Here is a 25268-nt window from a genome sequence, read left to right as displayed (position 1 = left end):
ACTTTATTTTTGAAGCCAAACCTAAGGAGGATTAGGAAGGCCATTTCAACATCTTGAATCCCTGCACCTATTGGAAAGTATTAATTCTTTGTCTTTCACACCAAGAATGCTTCTGGTCCTTTAGTTCTATACTCTCACCAGCATTTAGCTTTGATCTAGTTGCTTTTATCATACAAATTTGGATCCAGCTGAACACACGCATAAACTTCTCATTTATTTTATCCCTTTGTTGGGTTTTGTTGTGACTTGGACCAACCTACTGAAAACTTCCTGATGTCTAAAATATCTCTAGACTGTTGAAATGTGCTAGTTACAATCTCTTACTATTTTGTAGTGACTACACAGTATTTTATTTAATATTTAATGTATTCTGTCCTTATTCTTTTCCCTGTTTCATATTATATTTGGTGATGGAGCATTTGTGTATTGAATGCTCAGTGAGATTTAAATCTCAATAGTTTCAGTAGTTCGATTTTTGCGTAGATGAGGTCTCATGGTGTTCAAATAGCTTAGAATGAGGAAAGTCCTTTGTTTTGAAAAAAATGGTATTGTATGTTTATGTATACAACCTGATGACAGAAATGCTTAAATATGTGCATATATTATATCCATGCAATCACTTCACCTCTATATTTTTTACATATACCTATTCTTACTACAGGTTTATGGCAAATTATTTGACTGGCGAAATGATTTTACATATTGCCTTTGATTGGATCATAGCAATTAATATTGTCTGGTAGATTAGTTACACTGTGTGTTCAATGCCAATTCCCATTCCCTGTGAACCACAGCTATGCTGGGTGCAGTTAACTGTTCTAGCCATATAGTCCCATAAAATCTCAATAAAATCTGAAAACTGTGGAGTATGGGTAATCTTGCTATAAATTGTAATAAAAATTACCCCTGTAGACTCTATATTCTCACCATTAAGTTCATGGATATTGCTGCTTTGTACATAAAGTTTTATGAAATAAATCGACCAATTCTGCTGCCCCTACCAGACACCAAGCTGTTTTGATTGAAAATCTGATAGGTGAGCTCAGAGCATTTTCTAAAGCATAAAGTGCTTATAATGAACTTTAAATGGGAAGAAAAATGCCACATATATGCTTCATATAGTAAGTACCTGCTTACGAGGAGAAAATCATAAACGCCATAATTCCCACAATGAGTACATTTGTTATGTCTGTAAAGCAAGGATTTGGTTTCCTAAAACAGCTGTCTAAAGTACATTAAGTAAACCTGAGTACAATACCTAATCTCAGAGGGCTCCCTTTGAAATAGTTCGTGTACATCTGTATCCAGAAGTGTTGCTTCCACTGTTGAAAATACAGAATAGTGTCTGTGACATTCTCCTTCGGTGTTTTCCTGCTGTAGGGACTCAGCGTTGGGCTCCTGCTCTCTGCAGAACTGTCAAGAAGGGGGAAATTCAGGAATGGGTGGGACTAATGGTTGTCTGCCGAGTTAAACAGGCAATCTTTTTGCTTCATATAGCCAGAGATTGGATAGCTCACTCGTCACCACCAAATAGCACATATTGATATTCAGTGGCTTTTTTCCCCCCGTCAATATGCCGCTCTGTGTGTTCCTTCCCGGCAGGACAGGCTGTTGCAGGCTCGCGTGCATCCTCATTCCTCTGTGGCGTTCTGCAGTGCTCGTTACAGCACCCAGGGCCGCAAGGGTCATGTCCGCCAGCCGAAGGAAAGTATGTCAGGGTGGGGTTCACTGAGCTTTGCAGATCAACGTCCGGGGTTTCTCTTGGCTGTCTCAAAGCCTTGACCTCTGTGCCTGTGAGGGGTGTAGTGGCCAAGGGAATGCATGGTGTAGAGACAACAGTCACATCTAATCTCAGTCTGGAAATAGACTTCAAGCAGTGGCACGGGACTAGACTTGCACAATTTTAAAAATCTGTTTTCGAAGATTAACCTAGAAAGATAGAGATGAGTCCCGGTGCCTCTACTTAGTATTTGATCCACCTGGGTTCATTTTTTTATCAGGGTTTTTGAAACAGGGACATTTTAAGAAAGAATAGAAGTCACTGTTGACCAGCAGTTTCCATCTTACAATATTTCAAGTACTCTATTTGTCAGATGCTAAATGGAGAGAGCAAAGTTATGTAGAGACCAATGTTACACACTGCAGTATAATATCTGTTCATAAATTTTTGGTTTTAATGATGATTACTTTGTCTTCCTGTCTCCTCTTCCAAATTTGCCCGTCGGGACCCTGGTGCCAAAAATCATTTTCTTCAACCTTGTGGTTGGTCAGCAAGAAGTACCTTTTGCATTAAAGGCGTGGTAGAAGGGAGAGAGAGCGAGAGCAAGCGAGGCCGCGCAGTACTGTTTGCTTTCCCCTCCCCTATCAATCACTTACTGAGATCCAGAAATTCTTGCTTCTCTCCCCTGGAATTAAGGCACGACTGAGTCACACACCGAGGGGGGCCGCTGTCCTTCTCCTCCTCCCAGCAAGGAGCAGAGATGTCCATGCAACCTCCTCTCCCACTGGCTCATGTTGGCGAAGATTTGGGAAGAAAAATTAGGGTATGATAAACAAAAACTGCCAGTGGCTATAGCAGTGTGCTGACGTATGGCCCTTTTCACCTCTAAGAGGGCCCAGATTCAAACCACCTATTACAGACATTCAACTTCAGGATTTTTGGTGGTGCCTGGCCTTAGCCAACCAGCTTGGAGCACTTGAGCTGGGTCTAAATGATCTCTAAATAAGCAAAGGGATTAAGAAGTATCAGGGAGGAGCTGGCCTCTTTATTATTTCTGTATGGAGCTAAGGTCAGTTCATTGTTCCCAAATACTGATGGGAAACAAAAGACACATAAGCATGCCTGGAGTGATTCCCAAATCAAAATTTCACATGAAGTGTGTCTGTCAATTTGTGACAAGAGCACAGAGTTTTCCTCTTAGGACATAGCTCAGTGAAAGAGAGAATAAGAGAATAAGAGAGAAGAAAGAGAATAACAGCTCAATTTGGTGGTCCTGTGACCAGGTTATTGCTCCAGGAGAGTCCTCAAGAGCAGGCCGGCTGAGTCGCTCCCGGAGATTTAGCCTGTGCTCCCGTATGATGGTTAATCCTGTACCATGTCAGGAGTGATGCAGCCATGTGCCAGAAAGCCTGGAGTCAGGCAGTGCTCCTTAGGAGCTCGTTATGCTGGTTTAGATGCTTTCCAGCATTTTAGAAGGGGCAATTTTGTCCCAAGAAACTGGATCAGGTATTGCCTGGCTGCCACAGCCAGCATAAATTGTAAAGCCAAAAAACTGTTACATTGTGCTGAGGCTATTTCAACAGAAATAGCAACAAGCTTATATCCAATCCAGATCAGTTTTTTACTGCTGGCAACTGACAGTTGGCAGGTACGGTATTATTGAGGGTAGACCAAGTTCTGGAGTATTTAAAGGCTTGCATGCATCTTAACGCAAGATCCTTTTGCACGTTTTAGCTTGAAAAAAGTTCAAGAAGTGAACTCACTTGTACCACCTAAAATGAAACATTTTGGCAAAGTGGGCATTGAGAAATGATTGCAGATATGTACATGTGTCGAGAGCAATCCTCTGTACTTTTTCAGCAAGAAGGATCATTGTTTCTTTCAGCCTTCTGCACTTGCAGATGTTCTTAAATAATTCCACTGGCTCGCCTGTCCTTTCAGCATGGAGCTTACTTCTCTCATTCTTGTGGACTCTTTCGGTTGCACTTTTGTCCCACCAAAGCAGTCTCTAACTTGTTTCTCTCTGCTTGCCTCATCCCAGCTTCACAAAACCACTAAATATCTCAGCTGGACAAATCTTGCCTTTGAAGAGGAGTAGCAAGGGCGAGAAAGCCATCTCATTTTAAGGCAGCGGCTGATCATTATTTACTAATTGGATTATAAGATGTATCTGCCTGTGATAGGAGGAGACTGGGTTCAGTGACCCAGCCAGATCCCTTACTGTTCTGTGGTCCTAAGTTCAAGGAGAAACTTGGTCATCAGAGCAAAGTACGGTACAAAGTGAGGTTAAAACGCATGGGCATGTTTTGTGGGCACTCCTCCACCTTGCTTGTCTTCCATTATGCATTTGTCCTCCACCTTTCTCCTGTCTCATTTGCTAAATTATCTCTTGCCTACATCTCTAAATTTTTCTGCAAACTGATGTTCATCAGGCCAATAATTACTCTTAATTCAGTGTTTTTGAACTGCTGCTGGTATTTGTAAACCTTGGTGCCAGCAGTTTGACAGTTGTTCTTAGATGTCCAAGAGAAAGTCAAAGCTGTTGACATAAGCAGGAGTCACGAACTCTGAATGTATAAAAATCCCATACTGCAGTTTGCACTCTGTAGTAAGTGGTGAAGAGGAGATATCTATGAGGCTTTCAGTCAGTTAGTTACCCACCTGGCTCATTTGAGGGAGGGGGATATCTTTAAAAGTTGTTTTTTCCTGCAGCAGCTGTGGCTGTGCTGAGAAAACAGGGCAATTTATATCAGATAACAGAGGCCGAGTTCAGCCTCCTGGCTAGTCACCTCTGCTCCCAAATGTCTTGGCCACCCAAGTCTACAAGTTGGGGAAGGATGGAGCCCACTGAGCTCTTTGAGCCACTGGGCCAACATGGGACAAGCAGCATTGCCTTTTGGGGCAAGGAGCATCTGTAGGGCCAATCTCCTCCTTGGAAACTTGTGAAAGTTGTCACTCCCTCTCCCCTGGTGCTTGCAAAGTATTCCAGAGCCACAAAAGGAGAGCAAAAAGTGAAAGGGTTGTGGGGAGGCAGAGAGTGAGCAGGAGGAGAGGTCACAAATGGAAAGAGGGACCAAAAAGATGTATGCATGGACTGAAATTAAAAAATAATGGAATAACCCCTGGATCATTCTCCAGTTTAATTCTCATCTTTAATTAGGTTCATTGCAAACATATAACAAAAAGTGTCCTTGAATTTCCTGCTTTTGAATTACTCCCACAATGTATTTTCATTTTTAACATTTCATTCCTGCCATGCTCACATGCCACAACACCTCTCAATGTCCTCAACCATAGGCTTATAGTGAGGCAAATGGTGTCCACTGGGCCAAATTATCTTTAGTTGCAAAAGCACAACCCTGTTGACAACTTTTTGGCTAGATTAGGACTATACAGAGTGGAATTTACCCTGCTGAGTACAAAAAAAAAAGAGAAGGTATTGTCAGTCTCAAATATTGTGAAGCACAGCCTAAAATCATGAGATTTAAAAATATTTGTGTTGTTGTGTAAAAGCCAATACAGGGATTTTTATCTTTTGTTTTTTGAGTCTCTAGGACATCTTTCTGTGATACTTTCAAGTATCCCTATCCCACCATAAGATCTAGAAATGACCTATTTTAACATAATTGAGAGTTTTCAGCTTATCACATTCCTCAATAATTTAAAAAGAGCACCAAATATTATAGGAGTCTCAATAATATCTGAAGAGCTGGTAATCTGTAATAGTAATGGTGTGTCTTAGAAGGAACAAAAAAGGTAAGATATTTTTCATACACAATTATACCAGCTCTTTTTATGTAGGCATATTCATGGTTAAGTGATCAAAATTGGTGCATGATAATTGTATTATGAACTAAATTATTTAACAACTTCTGCTATTTTAAATTATGCTTCAGTTTAAATACCAAGAAAGTTTCTGACCTAGCTAATTAAAACTTTTACCATAGTGAAAATCAGATGAAGCCACATTTAATGCTGAATATTGCATAAACATTTTTTATTACAATTTTAATCTTATATGCAAATATTAGCTTTTGAAAAAACATCACCTATAGCAGCATTTAAATATTGGGTAAATATAAGCATATAACTTCTTGTAACAAGATTCACTTTAAGAAAAACTGCAAAAGTAGTGAAATAACTAGTAATTATCTCGTATATAAAGTTGTTCTTAACAAAGTAGCATCATTTGGGATTAAGGTATCCTCAGAAGTAGCACTTCTTTCCAGTAGTTTTCTCTGCACCTAAATAAGCTGAATAGATAGTTCAGCTGCTTTTAAATCAAATACTAGATTATCCCTAATGCTCAGACATGCAGTGTATATTGTCCTATGTAAGTTGTGATTTTAAGAAGCACGGTCATAATGGTGCTTATTCTACCTAAAAGAATTAAAAGTTTTTAATAATTTCTATGTTGCTACACATTTGTCTCAGTGCAGGTATAGTAGTGATTGTCAAGAATCCTTACTTTGATAAGAAGGTGTTTTCTTTACCATGCATGAAATAATAATAAGCAATCAAAAGGTAGCCAGTATTGCTGGGGTATCTAAACTGTGTGAATAGAAAGCTATTAGAAGTAATACTGTACTTCTGTGAATGTGTTGTGCTTCCTGCTGGGGTTGGTGCATTAGCTTATTAAACGTACAGTATTTTCCACACAATAGTATTTTCTTCAGTAAGTTCCTTAACATAAGTAAAAATGCATCTGAAGGGTAGTTGTAATCACTCATTGTTCTTTCACTTGGGAGCTGTTAACAGCTAAGACGTAGATTAAAATTTAAGACCAACTTTCCCCATAGGCAGCACTCATTTGGGGAGCACTTTCTTTTCAAGAGCCTGACTATCCACCAGTGCTACTTTTATGGCTGCACAACTCTTGGAGTATCTATATTCCTCCCATTCCTCACTGTAACTCAGTCCCTTTTCTAGAGTCAATGAACATGGTAATGCAAGGTACATGACAAAATGGGAAATTTAACTGTAACTTTCAGAGTTCCTCTTCAGCAGTAGAACTGCTGAACTGTTTATCATCTCTAAAGGGAACCTGTGATACCTACTGTGACAGGACTCAGGTTAGCCAGAGCTGAGAGGTAATGAAAGTTGTCTTTCTTGAAATGCACATACCAAAACCCAGAAATTATCTGATCTCTGAAGCTGTGTTGTATGAGAGCACAAACTAACAAATTGGAATAAGTTAACTCTTTAAATAAATAAACTTGGATTCACCTATTTTACCTGACCAGACAAAATAAACACATTTGCAAACAAATCTCTTGCCTTCCTTCCCCTCTCTGCTCCTCTCTTGCAGGATCAAGCATCTCTGGTTTTGCTTTCTACTCCAGTAGCTTTCAGGGTCTCCCAGCATTTACTAAACCCACTTGATCTTTGCTAGGTCAGGAGGAATGTTTCTTTCTTTGCATCACCTCTGAAGTTTGTCTCTGGGTCTGTCCCCTGATACAAGCAGCCCCCAGGTCCAGTGGTTGTTCCAGGTCGTGCTTGTGCCCAGATGTCCCCCTCGCTCCTTCTCTCGATTTCCACTTTTGTCAGGGTCCCAGCACAGACTCAGTTACTACTACAGAAAGTGCCGTCCTTACTTCCCTTTGAAGGCAGAAACCAGGACAACAGGGAAGGCGGGTAGCTTCCTTTCTGCTCTCCTTTCCTTTCCTGTCTCTTTTTTTCACAAAATGTACTACAGTATGTATACTGTAAAATGTGGATGGACAAAATAATCCTGCCATTCATCATACATTTCTTGATCTTCAGCTGTTAGTAAGACTTGAGAGCGCATGGCTTTTCCAAAACATCTGACTTAAAAGGAAGGTGCTAAGTCCACCTAACATCAGTCGCCCAAAAGTTAATTATCTATTTGAAGTTACTTGTAGAGGCTTTGCTACATGTAATGTGGAGAAAAGGCATCTTCAGAGATTAACACTGGTGTTGAACTGAGTCAGAAGTCAAGACAACTGACCTGTTTCAGATGCCTAACTTCTAGTTGACTGAAGTTATGTGAATCCCAACCTGATATCTCTAGATGTACAGCCAAAATCAAAGATTGCTCTTGAACTTTTGCTGTAAAATTTACTCTTAAATGTGCTATATTGTTTAAAGCAGATGTTCCCCATTCTGTCCTCTTCCCTTTCTAAGGCAGCCAAAATAATTAACTCAAGGGTAAAATGAGTATTTGACAAATATGATATATGTAGTTTTATTTTAGTGGTTCAAGTCCACAAAATGCATTTGTATAGTATGTGTGTATTCACACATTTGCATGCAGTTGAAAATGTTTGTGTATATCTGTAGTACCACTAGATGACTTTGCAAATCCATCATCTGATTTGTGAGCCTAGGAGAAAACTGTGCCATCCAGTATAAGTGAATAAATGTGTTGTACACCCTAATGTTGTTCTGGGACAAGATTAATTTCAGCACACTCATATTAATCCATTATATGTCTCTTTCCAGCACAAATGGACACCCGAGGCCTATCTCCCAGACAAATTAAAAGTGACAGTGATGATGACGACCTGCCAAATGTGACCTTAGATAGCGTTAATGAAACTGGATCTACAGCGCTCTCCATAGCCAGAGCAGTGCAAGAGTAAGTATCATTCTCAGAGCGAGATAAGTATTGCCAAGGTGTTCGCTGGCTGACGGAAACACCAGTCATCAGCTGCTCTGCAGAGGTGTCATCCCAGCTGCGAGCCGGCGTACCTGCCAGCATCTTTTCTGTTTAGCTTCATTCCCTTTAGGAAGAGATTGCTGGCTCTCTCTCCTCTGGTTCTCTTCCTGTGTCTTTCTCTCCTCCCTAATTGTTAGCTGAAGTTTCAAAGTAAAGTCAGTTCTTCCCCTTTATTTGCTGGCAAATTTTGCAGTGTTTATATTTTCTGCAAAAGGAGATTGTGTTAGACTTTTCACTGAAAGAAACCGAACCTTTTTATTGACTGAAAGCGGCATCAAGAAGTTTCTTCGAGTTGCTGTCAAGTAGGAACTCCCCACATTTCTCTTGAAGAACATCATAATTGAAAGGAAATTAGTAAAGGACTTTGAACAGTTTTTCCGTTACTGTTATTTTTCTCTGTACTTTAACCTACTGGAAAACAAACAATAAGTTGTTAATTTAGCTTTGTTATTATTTGTTTAAAAAAAGAAAAAGTTTATCGTGAACATTAGTAATTCTGTAGATGCATAAGCTTGCCCAGTCACTGTAGCAGCTGGAAGGGAACCAACTGTGAGGTAAATAAGTATTAATATCTCCATTCTGTAGGTGAGGAAAATGAGGCTATGTGTAAAGATCACCCTATAATCTGAAGTAGAGCTGGAAATAGATGTAGAGCCTCGAGGCATTAAGCTTGTGCTAGACTCACAAAACATATGTTTATATGAATGGTTCAAAATATGGACATTCTGGACACTTTATTAAAAAGGAAGGGATATAAAAAGCCATTAGACATTGTTATTATGTAATTTATTATAAATGCATTTTACATGTCTTAACCTGATACCTTAAAGTACTTACTGTTTTCTTTTCTTTTCCTGGCTATCAATAGCCAAAAGCACTGATGTTTCCATAGCAGTGCTCTGTTTGCTGAGAGAAAACTAAGCTGTTTTTGAGGGGAAACTACCTTTTTGCATTGGTCAGGCAGTTGGGACACGTTTGATGCATTGTCTTCCCGAGTTGTTCCTTAAATTACCCCTTTCCCACCCCTTCAAAGAAGAAAAAGAAGGAAGATGTGGTATCGTGGGGGAGGGAGCTGGCAATTTCAATTCCGTAGTGCAGACACCAAGAGCTGAGAGCCCGTAGAAGCACCCGGCCGCTCTGCCTCTCTAGAGCAATCTGCCTCTTGCATCTCAGGGGGACGATGGCTTTCACCCGCCACTCATTAATTTGCCTTCTGGTCCAGTGCCAAAATGATGAGCCCCAAACCTGTATTCCACATCAGCAGAGAGGGAGTTCTTCATGGACAAGCCAAGGTGTTAGCTCTCACTTTAATTAGTACGCTTCGGTCTGACTACAATAAAAGATGGAGAAGATTTTTCACTGGTGACAGCATTGCTTGATTGACAGGCCTAGCACATATTTTAAAATTGCTGGTTACAACACCAGGACCTGACGTGCTAAGTATTTTTCTTCTCAGTTTGTACCACACATAGTAAGCCAGAAAAAAAAAAATCGTGATTTTGCACTAAGTAGTTCTGTCTAATTAATGAGGCACAGGGAGCTAGCAAATACTTTTAATACATGACTGGCAGGCATATATTGTTTTCTGTGATTGATATTACTTGAATATTTAGAGAATTGGTCAAAGCATGAAAAGCTTTTTTATAATAATGCATTCCACAATTTTTGAAGGAAAACGTGCTGAATATTACTTGACTGGCTCTGGAGTTTAAGAATTAAGTTAAGAAATTTAATAATCTAACATCAACTCATCCTTGTTACAGGTTTTATTTAAACAGTAATCTGTTAGTTTATTTCCAAAGTCCCATTAAGAAAATCTAATTTGACTGTGATCTGCGATTTGTCTTTTCTTTACTTCATTCTCAGTCACAGATACCCCACATACTGCTGCTGAGCTGAAAAGAAACGTTAGCACATTATACCAATTCTGCTCAATCCATTTCTTTCTTGGTCTACAATATCATGCCTTACAGGCTCCATTCTGTATAATTTAGGCATCTAATATGTACCTTAATATTAGCTGTTTAGCAAAGCAATCCCCCTAAAATAAAAGCCTGCATCTGAAGAACAGTGCAGGACTTTACTTAAGCATCTAAATTTGACAGACAAGAATTTCCTCTGAAGACACTGAAATGCATCTACCATTGTACTGCAAATTCAGGCAGTGTAGGCGCATGCATAAAAGGACTGCTTCAGTAGGTGATAAAGCTTAGGTATAAGCTAAGTGTCCAAGCTAGGCAGGCTGGACCTCACAGTTTATAAGACTGTCCTGTCAAATGTGTTCTTTCTTAAGTGAGCTTGTAAGCTTTTTCTTGTGAGTTAACACATGCAGTTAACAACAAAAAATAACTTGTTACTGAAAGGGAATCTTTTCTTCATATGAGATAATGGTTTGGAAGTACAGCATGGCACCTCCAAAAGCGTGGCAGCATCCTTTCCTTCAATTTTGGATTGCAGTTGTGCAATCTTGTTCTTTTGTAAGCAAGTTACCAAGACTAGTTTGTACATGCTAGTGGCAGGTGCAAGACAACAGTTGACCTTTTTTTGGTTGATTTTCAGACATATTTTAAATTATCCAGCATAATGATTTTACACACACACACACACACACACACACATATATATATATATAAAAATATATCACTACTGCCACCTAAGCTCTGAGAGTGGAAAAGAATTAGAACCCCTGTGGTCCATATTTCCCTTGGGTCAGTTCATACAGCTCCCTGTGCAATGTGCGGGGCTCTGGGGCTTGCCTTGTGGATACCCCGACTTTCTCCATGTGCTCTCTGTGGGGACTCTGGGTGTGGGGTTCATCTCGCCTAAACAGACACCTGCAATGTAGATACCTGCATCTGAGCTAGTTATCTAGCCTCCCTGCTACCTCCTGCATACCGAATGGATAGCAGTTGGCACATAGAGGTGGTAGTTCTTTTGACCTATTCTAGCCGTCTAATTTAGGGAGAGAGTCAAGGCCATGAGTGTCTGTTCCTCGCTGTTGACTATAGGCGGTCCAGACAGCTGTCGGAGACATACATGTCAGCACTGTAGATCTCCAACATTAGGTGAGATGGCTCTGGCATTTTGGATTCCTTTTCACGAATCAGTGTGCCTAAAAGTCAATCTAAATCTACCAGGTGGGGTTAGCAACGTCAAAGTTTTAACAGCAAGCTAAAGAAACTAACTAGTCAGTAGTTTTTTTGGGGGGTGGTTTTTTTAGTATAACAATATTTTAGATTTGTTGTCTTGGAAATTACCCTTACATGGTTGGGTCACAGAACAATTTGGAATGCCTGTATGAAAACTGTGTTTTTCATGTCCTCTAAAACACGGAATGTATCTTCCTGTCTTGCTGCTTTGTTTCAGGTTCACTATAGTCTTACACAAAAAGAATTCTTACCACTAAAAATTCTGTCAATCGAATACCAAAAGTTGCCTGTTCAGTTTTAGTTCATATTTACTTGAACAGAATAGAATTTGTTTGGTTATTTGTAAAATAACCAAGTATGACTGTTTTCTCAGGAAAATTGCCTTCTTGCCTGCTAGCTTTATATTGGCTGAGCATCCAGGCTTTTTAGTACTTCTTTTGGGTAGGTTTTCATAGTCATTCTTCAGTTCAGCAAACTCAATCAATACTATAAAGTTATAAATAAAGTAGTTATTTGAAAAAAGATACTTCAGTGAAATTTCTTTATGTGAGAGTGTTGCTTTATGGCAGTTACTATTCACTGCTATAATATAGACTAATAATAATTTATTAATCTCTGATAATTTGTTCTGGCTGATAATAAATTTTGCAGCAGTATGCAGCTTTTAATAGGCTTTGCACTGTAAACACCATTTCATCCTTTTTATAGCATGTTCTACAAACTCATTTTGACGTACAACTCTGACAAAGAGCAGATTAGCCACTATGTGTCTGACAACACTGATGCTTATTACACAGCAAGAATAGCATCATACATTTAGGTTCAAATCTCAGGTGTGCTCTAGAAGCATATCTTTATGAAGTCAAGGGAAGAGAAAGCATTAGTCAAGCCCTGGAAGACCAGTAAAACTTTTTAAGGTCCCCCTCAGAGGCAGCATGCTATTCCCTCAGCCTGGCAGCCATCCCACCCCTAAGCAGCCTCGATGCAGTGGGGCTCAGGGTACCTCCAGAGGCTTTCACCATGGTACACAGTAATGCAAACCCTGAGCAAGGTGTTCATCTCCCCATTACCCAGCATGCTTGCACAATAAAATGGCATTATTTTACAGCGTGCTTCTCTCTTCCCCCTGAAAACACATGACATATAATCTCCTACCTGCCAAGGCTGAGGACGGGAGTGGGAAAGGCAGAGGGTGATTTTTAGCATGAACTTGTGATCAGTATATTGGTAAAAATCCAAAGATATGGAAATTCCTCATTCTCTCTGGACTCTTTTCTCTTTAGGGAATGTAGGCAATCCAAAGAGTTAAAGAGGAGGGAACCCCTTTAATGAAGGCATTTTTTATTTCAAATAGTGGCAAAGAGAAGATGGAGTGTGCATATAAACTGATGATACTTGAGGGAGCTCATTGTTTTTCTGGGATGATGGAGTGACAGAAAATTCAGTGAGGAAATCCTGAATATTTGTAGTTATAGGCACAGTGAAGTCATGAAAAGTTGATTTGGCATTTGGATGCGACTGTGATGACCTGTAGCGTGCTACTTTTCCTTGCGCTGGGCTGGATGCTGCTGAGTGCTTAGGTGTACGAAAATGAGTTTAGGGGCTTTGTCTCAACCCCCTTCTCTTTGGCTATGTTATGTGATTGACTGAATGACGCTAACATGATCACCTTACTTAATTTTTAAATATTGCTGATTTTTATTACTGTAATACAGTGGAAGATAGTTTTTAATATTACACTAGTGAGAAAGAAGTTCCACAGCTGATAGACAGTATAGCTACAGGACCAGTTTATTCTTAAACTGGTATGTAGTTTTCAAGTCTGAATTTTTTCCTTATTTCTCTTTTCTTCTGCCTCTTCATCTTCAGTTTAAATCAATTCCTGCAGCTGATTTTATCTCTTGAAGTTTATAACTGTGTTCCTATCAGCCATTCATTTTCTACACTTATATTGACCATTTTCCTGCTTCAGTGGCAATCATTACTACCATTGTGCTATTCATTATAGAGAACTTTCACCTCTTTTTTTTTCCTCTGGTTACAGACAAAATACTTTGTCCTGAGTCTCTGAGAAACATAAGTGAGAGTGTTTTGGCAGTATTTGTGTGAACTTTGCTTCTCACTCCTCTGGTACATCCGCCCTCTGTGAACAAGTGCTCATTTTAAAACTGGCACACAGTCAGATAGTGATTTTACAGATGGAGAACGGAGTAGTGCTGGTCCAGAATTTCTCAATAAAACATTTTTCACCGGAAAATACTGATTTGTCTGAAGCAAAATCATGGGAATATATGAGTTTCAATTAGACTTGTCACGAAGATTTCCCAAGTTTGGGATGTGTTTTCTTGATCAACATAAGTCAGAGACCTTAGAACAGAAGATAGTGTGGTTGCTACAGCCCTCGTGTGGGAGACTCAAGCCCCATGCATGGGAAAAATTGACCTGGGAGGTCCCCACCCTCCCAGGAGTATTGGTTGTGGCACAGTCGGTCATGCCATGGGGTTTTCCTCAGTCTTGCGGAGAGTCACTGGACAAATTGCACTGACTGTTTTTCAACTTTAATGGAGAGAGAGGGATTGTGCACCTATGGGTGCAAGTGAAACACACTGGTGATGTAGACCTCAGTAAGGAAGGCGATCATTTCTATTATGAGTGATGTCCCCACTATATTTCAAGGATGCTTCTTGTTCTGGTTTTGTTTTATTTTTTCATCAAAACTTTTGATAGTCTCAGATGTGTATCCTGCAGCAGAAGAGAAGGGGATTGTGCAGTGGAAAATATTCTGGGTTGAAAGTTGGGTAATTATCCAAGGGCACCATTGAGTCGACACATTTGTACTGTGTCTCAGCTAGTTTAGGGAACCTTTGGGCAGTGTCAGATTGTGCAATTTGGACATCCCCTTGCAACAAAGTTTCTCTCTCGTAATTTAAGTTATCTAAAAGTTAGACTCAAATCTTTTGGGCTTCTAGGTCCAGTCACCTCTTCTGCTGTGATCATCTACCTTTTGGAGGTGCCTGTTCTTCCCCACTGGTTGTACAGTCTGGGCAAATAGCTTAGGGAGAATAATTAACTTTAAGATTGCTGAAGTTATATATGAGGAATCACACTCTATGTGATTTTTTTAAGGCCGCACTGAATGTCTGTGCCTCAAGAAGAAACTGAACCTGCTACATCTAAACTTTGGGTCTATGCCACTACTATAGTGTATGATATCTTATACCCACATGCAGTTCAGATACTGACTACTTCTATAGTGTATTTATATGGCACTCTACAAACTTTCTTCTACTAGAATTTGATTTCTTAGAATCCTCTGTCTGTATATAAAAATGAATATGTCTGAAGCAGTACTAAAGGCTTCTACTAAAAGAGCTTGAAAACCTTATATGTCTTTTCAGAATGGCTCTTTAGGCACTAAGTGTGAATTTTTAGTTCCAGTAATCCAAATGGACATCTATACTATTGTAAGAAATTTGGTGGGGTTTTTTTGTATAGGCAACATTTTACAAACCAAAACTAGTTTAATAATTTGTCAGGGTGAGCAATACAATCAAAGGATGTCCTTCTGTGCATGCACAGAGATTACAGGGTTTTGGTGTGGAAATTTACCTGTGTATATCACAGAGCCACTTGCCAGGATAACAGATTTCCCATCAGCCAGCGACCATTATGAACACTGCCAGGTGGACTGAAATGGTAAATCAGAAGCAGCTTGCACAAAGAAATGGACATAACTGCCCGTTTTGTAAGGATAGTATCGCTTAAATGACAGTATTTTAGGAAATAGGGACTTTGTCAAATTGTTCCCTGAAGAAAGCTAATTTTAAAAATAAAAATGCTTTTAGCTTGGTCTAAACAAAGTTATTTTTCCTATCTCTGCTTGTAAAAGTAAATTACTAATGACTGTTGAATAGATTAGGCTAGAGCAAGGAAACATTGCCATTAGACTGTCTGTTCTGTTCTTTTGAATCACTTGGAAGTGTTTGGCATTACAGTTCAATACATGTTTTACCATACCGTTACCCAGAGTAATATTTTCCTTTTAAGAAAAATGTTTAAATTAAGTGCTAAATAAGCTGGAAGAACAAAGGAATCCTGGCTCTGTTAAAGTCCATAGGAGTTTTGCCATTAACTTCATCAGGTCCAACGGTTAACCCTGAAGCTGTAACAGAACTCTGGATGCTAAAAAAAAACAAAAAACAAAAAAACAAAAAAAGGAATTGAACACTTAAGCTAATCCAGGAACCAGTATGGCGCAACAAGAAAGGACATATGGGTTCATAGATGCCTTTCTGTATGTCTCGTTCATTACCTTTGTCCATTGCAAGCAACATAAACTCTCAAAGATCTTGTTTCCCAGCTTCAGTTCAGTATCTATATTCAATTGTCTTATATAATTATCTTTTCAAACATAGATTAGATTCGTTAATTAATTTTAATTTTAGTCTAACAAGTGCCAATCATTTCAGTAGTTATCAAACTTTGCCATTATTGAGATTTTAAATTACTAAACATGTTTACACAAATGCACCTTTGAATAAAATCCCCCAAAACAATAGAGTATGATTTATAATTCCTATAGCACTTTTCAGAGTGCTTCACAAATAGTAACTAATTAAATTGTACAGGTCCCCTGTGTGTTCAAAAATTATACTTATCCGCAGGTTTGTGCCTTGCTGAAGGCCAGACAGCAAAGCAGCAGGTGAGATGGTATCAGGATCGTCTGCCTTCTAGTCCCATGCTTAATCTGCTACATTGTGTTGCTCCAGAGTGAAGCTCTAGTCATTAGTGTTCAGCTATGTGAAATGCATTTTACTGATAGGGAGGGAGGCATTGTGTAATTGCTTCAAGAGCATGTCACCAAAGTGTGAGTTATAAATAACATTATGCATTACTGCTACCCGGATAGCAGTTTGTGCCCCTATTTGGCAATAGTTTCCCCAGTGATTCAGCTTTTTCTGTATTTTGTTTCTAAATCAGCACAGAAAGCAGAGGCAGAGCTGCTCACATTAAGAAATTCCGAGCTGTGGCAAGTACTCATTGGTGTGGATTAGACAGCAGAACACTGCCAGGAAGAGCCACAATAAAACTACCTCAGTGCACTGCTACCTTGACTTACTGATAAGAAAAAGAAAGAGCATGGTCCTCTGCTGTCACTTGAGCCAAAATTACTTCTTTTTTCATTATCTAGATCAGATAAGTTTTTATCTTTCCATTTCCATAAGGCAGTTCCTGTGATTTTGTGACAGACAAACATGCAGCACAATTAATTCTTAATAGCAGTGCTTATACTGATGTATGGAAAAATGTTTCCTGACTGTTCAGATCAGCGCATGCAGAAACACAGAAAAGCCGTGTAGGTCACAAATGCATAAATTGCATGTAAAGGAGGGCACTAATAAAAGGGGGACACTGCCTGCTGAGTCATAATTGACTAAGCATGCGAATACAGGAATGTTAAAAAAAAAATCCCAATTTTTTTTCTATTGTCCCTTTTCCTCCATAATAGGTAAAGATTGTTTTAGGTTTTCCCCTGTGTTAGTTCAATCCTCTTTCACTAATATTGACTCCACCATAACCTCATCTCTCACAGCAAATTCTCTTTAGGCTTCAGATAAAGTGAAAGGAATGAAAGCACATGCCTGGATGATGGATACAGAGGAGATTTTTGTGCTGAGCCCTAGTGACAATGAGGTGTCATTCTCTATGTGGATGTGGCTGAGGACATGGGCAGTAGTATTTTGGACACATTAAGAGAGGGATAATTGGGGCTTAAAGGAACCACACGTAAGAAGTTACTTGGGACATGATGAAAGAAATTGAAGGCTGAAATACAGTTCCAGTAGGCCAATGATAGCATCAATCATGAGGTGTGTCTGAAGTAACGATAGCCACAGGTTTCGGAGTCAGGCTGAACACGTTCATCATTATAGTCATGATGAAGGTTTGGGTAAGATTTTTTTTTACTTACCCTTCTGGGATATGCTGAGCTGGCGTGGGATACAGTGCTGCAAGAAAGTGTGAAAACTGAGGAAGGCAGAAAATAAGGAGGAGACCAAGGCAGACAAGAGCAGGCAGCAACAGCCAAGTCACCCTTGCTTGTCATGTAGCCTTTGCTCAGCTGAGGTGGTGTGGAGTGGGCTTACTGGTACTGAGATCAGTTCTGTCCTGAAGATTGTTCATCCTGAGCCTTGTCTGTGGGGTCTGCTTCTGGCAGAAATATCCAGTGTTGTAAGCAAAGCCTGAAAAATGAAATAATCTGAAAATGAGTAGAACCTGCAAGGAGGCACAGGAATACTTGTATTTATGTACTCCTTAAAAGTCAGCAGGAGTTTTGATCTTGTCAAAATATGTCCCTCAAGTATTTGCCTTAAAAATACCATATTTAACACAGGCCTGGGATAGTGCATGATAAATCAGAGGCACACAGCGCTGTCAGATGGACAGATAACTTCACATAGAAGTCACCCTGGCATTTCTCTTGAGAACTGATAGCCCTAGCTATCCCTTTGTGATCAGTTGCCTATCAAGGCCAAAGAGTCAAACCATTTATAAATCAGTTAACAGAAAGAACTGAAATAATGATGAGTAAATACACAGCATTCTCAATCATAAATGTTTCAAAAGCAGAGTAACAGGATGATGTTACATAATAAATTATTTGCTGAAAGTGCTTTATTCTCCTAAACTGGGTGATTCCCTTTGCACTCAGCATTTCCACTTCCTCACTATTTGCTGTCTGTATCACCACATCATTTCACTGAGATTCTAAACCACTACTAGCACGTGGTCAAAATAAAATGTGGTTTTCCGCTTGCTTGAGAATGTATTCAAATCTTAACAGTGCTCCCTACCAAGTACACACAGTTCTATAAAGGATAAATACATATTAATATGCTATATGGCAAAGAGATATTGCTATTTCCATATGCTAACGCCATGCTTGTAATACTGCATGTACTCGGAACAAAGATGAACCGTAATAACCCAGACACTTGAGACAAGGTGCAGGTTGCCTACTTTGGGAGGCCCAGTGGAAGTGTTTCATCAAATAGGTGCTTGGCTCCAGCAGAGTGATTCAGAGCACCTGTACTAGGCATCAACACTCCCTAAGCATAGTCGACAGAGAGTTAAATGCTCCGAAAGTCCAACATGCAGAGCAACCAGCTTCCTAGACCCAGCTTTGGCTAGCTGCTACATACAAGGCTATGGGTCATCTCTGCCCCCTCTGAAAGTTGGGCATCTGACCCATAGCTGTTAGTTAAAGCAAAGTTTGAAAAAAACAGTTTACATTCCCAACTTCTCTTTGTGGAAGATGAGAGATCAAATAGTGTCATTTGAGTTTACATGCTTCTACCTGTTTTAAAACACAGAGCACTCTGTCCTCTTCCTAATAGCATCACAGAAGAGGAGTCAGTTTTTTAAAAATGTGACAGCTAGAGGCAGCAGTGGCATAGCCACCCACATCTGGCATAAAAAAATAGTGTTTTGGGTACTGACTCAGGAAGTTGGATACCTAAGTTAGCAAATTCTTGAACCACAAGGCTATGATGCAAAAGATGTGCAGGAGTAGCCTTACCACCTCCTTGTCCTCTTCTTTTTCCTCCTCCACTTGTGTTTTGGATTGGGAAATGACCATTGCAGATCCCATTTGTGCTGAATCTGTGTCGCCAGGTGCATCCTAGACATTTTCACAGCAGAGACAAGTAAGGTTCAAGCCCCACTGACAAGCATAGACACTTCTCTTAATTTATGGATCCCAGTAGAGGTTTGGTGGGAGGTAGGTGCCTAGCTTCCCAGACTGGATGCTTCTGTGCATGGGCAGGCACCGAAATGTCCGTGTTGACCTGAAGGGGTGGCTTATCTTGGGACAACCGACAAGGTTGTTGTCTGCAGCTGTACAGTTCACCTCCACTCTGCGGGCATTCAATCTGCTTGTCAGTCCGTTACTGATTTGCCTCAGCTTATGGAATGGTATTTTAATGTGCAGTTTACTCTCAAAGAGTGGCCGGTAAACTGTGTTTGCACTGCTCAGACCTCGAGGGAGTGAGAGTAGGGCAGGCAGCAATGGGTAGTAAACTCTTCAGCCACCTCAGGCTAAGCCATCTCCACATGTGAGCCACAGCCTTGGCTTTCAGGCCAAACAAAGAGGAAAACAGAAGGCTTCAGGTGTTTTGGAGGTTAGGTAGAGGATGGGTTTTCTGACTGTCTTCCACTTCAGTGCCCAGATACTGTAGCTTCTGACCAGAATTTTAGTTGTCTGCTAAATTTCCCATTAGCAAAAATTCAGCATGCAAATATTTATCATCCTCACCAACTATATTTTTGCCTGTCTTTTTGCTTATTTGTTAAAAAGGGACTTTTATGAAAAGATTTACACAAAATTTAGAGTGATGATTTCTGAATAATATATCATTTCTAGTAGTAGCTTTAGGAATTGATATCTTTCCAAGAAGCAGAAAGAAGACATGGAGTGAACTAAAAGATAATTATAAACTAACTGACATGGGAGTGAATAATCAGTATTATGGTTTCCAGTTGCCATTTTTCCCGTACATATTGATTTCAGTTGAAGGCTAATGGGGTGCGGGAGATTTTTGTCCCATTGCTCTTTGGTTATATACTGGTGCAACTCCGAAGTAAAACCTGTATCTAGTGAATTCATGGGATACTTATCTCTGATATGTTCTTAAGAAGGAAGAGATTCTACAATAAGTGGAAAAACAGGATGGAAAAAAGCCAGTGTCATGGATGTAATGGACCTGATAACTTAGACTTTGTTATGAAAATTCTTTATGTTCTTTTGTCATCTTAATAGCAGATTTCTGTCATATCAGAATTTTATCACTTAATGAAGGCAAAATGAAACAGTAAAAAAGAAAAATGCTTACTGTACATTTCTGACAAGGAAACTTGAGAGATTTTAAAGACATGATGCAAAATCTTGGAAAAAATAGATTATTTTTAAATATTGCGATGTAAAATCCACCAGGCCACATGTTTCCAAGGGCCAAAGGAAAGTGCAATTATATAAATCAAGAGAAATTACTTTGAAAATTTCCTTTTTACTTTAAAAAATTACTATGCCAACCTGCCCATTTTGATAGATCACTATAAAGGATCTTACAGGTTTCCAGTGCAAATGCATTCAACTGCTAGTGCGCTAGAACATTTTTGTGATTTGTATTATTATATTATATTTTTACTAGTTTCTTGGGCGTTGGCTTCAGACTAATTTCATGGCACATTTGAGGTCTAAACCACAGAGAGAAGGACTGAAGGGGGTTATTCATGAACTTGGCTTTCTACATTTTTTTTTTTAGATGTGGTGGAACTATTTCAGGAAGCCAGATGTATAATGCTCCTTTTTTGAGCACATGTAGATCAGAATTCGTCAGTGAAAAGGAATATTGCATGTATTCCGAATGACAACATAAGAGTTTATATAGCTATTATATAGTATATTGGTGGTGTTTAATATTCCAAATAATGTTCTAAAAGATTACGTATTTTCCCTGGAGTCTTGGTTTTAAAGAAAAAGCATTAATGGCTAGGTTTTTCAGTGATGCATTGGGAATAATATTACTTAAGCAGCAGAATGCTGAGAGTGGAAGTTTACCCCAGCTTTTATGCCCTCTTTGTGCAATGGCTGCCTGCTCTAAATTCTTGTTAACATTTTCTTCTTGGTCAATGATTTTTTTTTTGAGAAAATGTGATCCACCATGACCCAGAATTACCACCAAGTGACACCTAGACCCTTAAGCTTTGACTCTGCCCCCATACAAATTAATGGCAGAACTCCTAATGATTTCCTTAGTATTATTGTGGGCCTCTACAGAGTAATTTTGTTTTAAGAAGGAGTTTTAAGTGAATGGGAAAGTTCGAAGTCCTTTCTACACTGAGGCTATGTGCTTACTTGGCAGTAAGTGTTCCTCAAGTTTGTCTAAGTCCCCTGCAATTGTTTGGGGTAACTTAAAATTCCTAATTGTCTGTGTTCAATTTCCAGAGAGAGCATGTGGGGCTGTGCCAGGTCAGCTGTTAACCCTTTTCGTTTTTTCAACTCCAGGTATGAAGCATTTTATTGTGTATTATATAATGTTCTGTTTTATTGACAAAGTCTAGTAGCAGTTCTTTTCAGCTTTCTTTCCCTCTGTGTCACGGCTGGGGCTGGGCAGGGTCTGAATTTGATTTTTGGGGCTGGGTGGGTGGTGGTGTGTGTTATGGGAAATCTTCCAAGTCCTTGTAAATAAAATATGAAAATAGAAAAAATTTCTGTCAGATGTTTGATGATGCAGTTAAAAATGTCCAAAATAGCCTACTGAAATTAAATGTACGTCTCATTTTACACAATGCTTACAAAGTTAATGCTGGTCAACATAGTTTACATTATAACGAGCTGTCAAATGCAGGAAAAGGTATTTGCAAATATCTCCTTGCTTTTTTTTCAAGGAGGCCAAAATTTAAAAAACGTACTGTGCAATGTGCCTAATAGATGTTCTCCTTCAGAGTGCTAAGCTCACATTCAAGTCAAATCCAGCAGCTCTGGAAGTCAATAGGTGCCTCAGGTCCACTGGCCCGTGCACAGGTAGAAATGATGTCATGTATGACAGAATCGGTGTACCACCACTGATAGGATTATTGTTCTTGCTGGATTAATTGCTCTTGCTTTATTGGATTTTAAAATAGCACGCAATGAAATGTCAACTCTTAGTATGTGCTTGCTTGCTTGTTTGTCCTTCCCCTTCCTCTGTTTGTTTTACGGACCCCTAAAAAGATTCATTTGGGGTTGTGTTCACTGCTTCACAAGTGTGAACCCATCAATTCACTGCCTTGCTTGCTTTTAGTAATCCATGGACCCTCAGTCTATGCAGTATGGCAGTAAAAACAACTTCGTATGTTCTGTATAACCAAATTAGTGGCAGAAAAACTATCTAGTTCTTCATTTTTATAAGTAGATCTAAGCTTCATAAGAAAATTAAGGAGATGGAATGTTTAAAAGCAATTGCACTTTCAAATTGCTAATGAGCAGTCAAATACAGAAATCATTCCTCAAATCTACTTATATCTCCAATTTGCAGTTAATTGCATTATAACAGAGATACTTATATTAAAAATTTGCAGAATCTTATTACTCAAATATTTCCAAAGTAGCAACAGCAACTTCTCTATTAAGGCCAATATGAAGCTTTTAACATTTGCTTGGCAACAAAAGTGTTACATTATTAACAGAATTCGAGAATTTGATGCATTGAGAATATATGTTTGTTTAAAAAAATCCTTAGAATTTTCTTCGATCTAATTGAAAACATCAGTGCAATTTTAGGAGTGATTCTTTCTTTGGAAAAGATTCCCTAATTTCCCAAAGCTTTGTGTTTCTAAAATAAATATGTATTTCTGATACAATTTTTGATGTAGGCTCCTTTCACTGTAATTAGAAATAATATTTGCTTTAATTAGCAATTCTGTTAGATCGCATCGTACAGGAAGACTTTTTATGAGGGAGGGTTATGTTGTCAATTAAAAAAAAGTTTATGAATTTACTCTTATCATTTTGACATTGTAGCCTGTGTGTTAATGAATACACAGGCCCCATCCATAACAATGAATATAAAATCCTACTAAGAAGACTCCCCGAACAGCGTGTGTGTGTTACATGTAGATGAAGAAGGCATGATTCATCTCATGTACTGCTTGGGCAACACTAGACGTTTGTTGGCTCTGACCAGAGTGAGATGAGACTGTAATGTAATATTTTCGTGAGGCAAGTAATTGCTAATACAACCAGAAACCTGGGAGAGGAGTATAGGGTCTTCTGTATCTTTTTAAAATAATGGACCAAATTGTTCAAGAAAGTCACATCTGTCAAACCTCACTTAGGCCATGAGGACCTATCTGTAGAGTGTAAGGTGGAAATGACGCCAATGAGATAAATATTTAAGTCAGTGTATCATTTGAAATTATGAATTCATATGCTTCACTTAAAACTGTTCACATTGCTAGGAGAATTTTTCACAGCTGGTCTTGCTTCTTGGAGTACGGAGCTATTACAGTTTAGAAACAATAACTGCTTGTCAGAAATGAACTCTGTTACAATTAAATGCAGTTCTGTGACTCTATATATTTCATTTGAATGAAATTTCATGCATCCCCAGTTTGGGTTTCTTCAATTTTGTATTACTTAAGTTATATTTTTCCATTAAATTTCAAGAAAGTTATTTTTCCATTAAATTATGCTTAAAAATATAGTATTTTAATGATGAAAGTGCAAAAACTTTCTTAGATATTTGATTTTCTTTGTGATGGAGGGAGGACAGAATGGATCACAAAATCTTGGAGAAGCATTTTTTGTGGGCGCCTTCCCCCTCTTTTTATTGTGCTCATGAAACCTACTAAAGGCTGTAAGTTTTCCTCAAATTAATCCTTCCATTCTGTAATTAAATGGAAGCAAACATATTAGTCTCATTCAATATAAAAAATGCATTTATTTACATTACAGATTAGTCACCAACGATAGGATCCAGTTGGTATATTCTGTGCTTCGAATTTTCACCTAAAATTTAAGAGTCCTTGGAACCATTTTCCTAAGTGACTATATTTTAGTGTAAATGGGTGCTTTTGGGGGACTCCAGTGAGAGATCCTATCCACCCAACTGAGGTACCTAGAACTGGGTAAACAGGATGTGTGTCCAGAAGTCTTTAGAGGCACCTACCTATCTCAGATATCCGTGTAGTATATGTAGACATTTACATTGGGAAGACTGGTTCACTAGATAGCTAAAGTTTAGGTGCAGGTTCAGTGCCTAAATTAGCGTACCTACCCAACCAAATCTTCTGCATCTGCTGACCTCTAAGCCAGAAGCCTGGACTGTTGCTCCAGTTCATACATGTCGACTGTTCTTTTCCTGTAAAATGTTGAGCATTTCACATTTTGCCCATGCGGCCTCTCCTGATCCAAAAGTATTTCACTGGTGATGAAGTGATACTATGTGTGAATTTCAGAGGCTGGCGTGCACAACGAGCTCCTTCACCCTTGGTGTCTTGCAGACGGTACTGCTTTTGCTCCCGTATAATTTACCCCTGTTCTTCTTTTTAACACCTCATTCCACAGATTTGGCCAGATGGGAGATGTTTGGCAGCTGGAGGACCCAGATGCCAAATTCTGGAATATAGCTTTCCTACATTGGCATGTGGGTTCATTGCTGGCTTTTTGGCTTGCATCTCTGCTAGCTTCTTGGCCAGATCTCTAGCTGGCAGCTGTAGCACTGCCTCTGGGGCTATGTTAGGGTCAAGCTGCTATGGAGCTGGATGACTTTCCTGATCTGAATTACCCTGCCGGACACCATTTTAACCATAATTTGCTTTGACTCTTCTACTATTCAAAGACAAACATTTGCGCTTTTCTCTTTTATTCCTGCCATTTGTAAGACTAACTAAAAGTAGTAGTTCTCGTTTGTCACCAGTTTAAAAGAAAATAAGCATTGCAAATTACACTGTTTCGCTTGTTAGGATTCCCATTAAGTCATTAGGAATGTAAGGCCAAAGTCTGTACTTGCAATTCAAGTTCAGGACCAAATTTTGACTACAGAACACAGACTTTGAAAAAAAAAATCTCTTGCATGTAAACTTTGATTATTTTCAACTATGAGTGAATCTAGCCTCTGTGAAATAGAAAAAATGACACATATGGGGAGACAATCTGGATCATTTTTAAGGAAAAATG

At 39.1% G+C, this 25268-nt stretch overlaps 1 protein-coding gene across 5 annotated transcripts in view; it reads left to right on the top strand.

Annotated features, from left to right (window-relative positions):
* Window positions 1-25268, top strand: part of KLF12 (KLF transcription factor 12) — a 264581-nt gene that overhangs the window by 183557 nt on the left and 55756 nt on the right. For 4 of the 5 annotated variants that reach the window (XM_067292730.1, XM_067292754.1, XM_067292746.1 and 1 more), the window contains 2 exons: window positions 8183-8318; window positions 21555-21614. In XM_067292730.1, coding sequence (XP_067148831.1) covers window positions 8183-8318; window positions 21555-21614 — 196 coding nt within the window. The remainder of the gene's footprint in view (window positions 1-8182; window positions 8319-21554; window positions 21615-25268) is intronic. The other variant, XM_067292737.1, reaches the window with a different exon arrangement.

Source organism: Apteryx mantelli, chromosome 1, assembly GCF_036417845.1.
Source record: "Apteryx mantelli isolate bAptMan1 chromosome 1, bAptMan1.hap1, whole genome shotgun sequence".
NCBI lineage: Eukaryota > Metazoa > Chordata > Aves > Apterygiformes > Apterygidae > Apteryx > Apteryx mantelli.
Note: the sequence above shows the minus strand (reverse complement) of the source record. Positions and strands in the feature narration are given on the sequence as shown.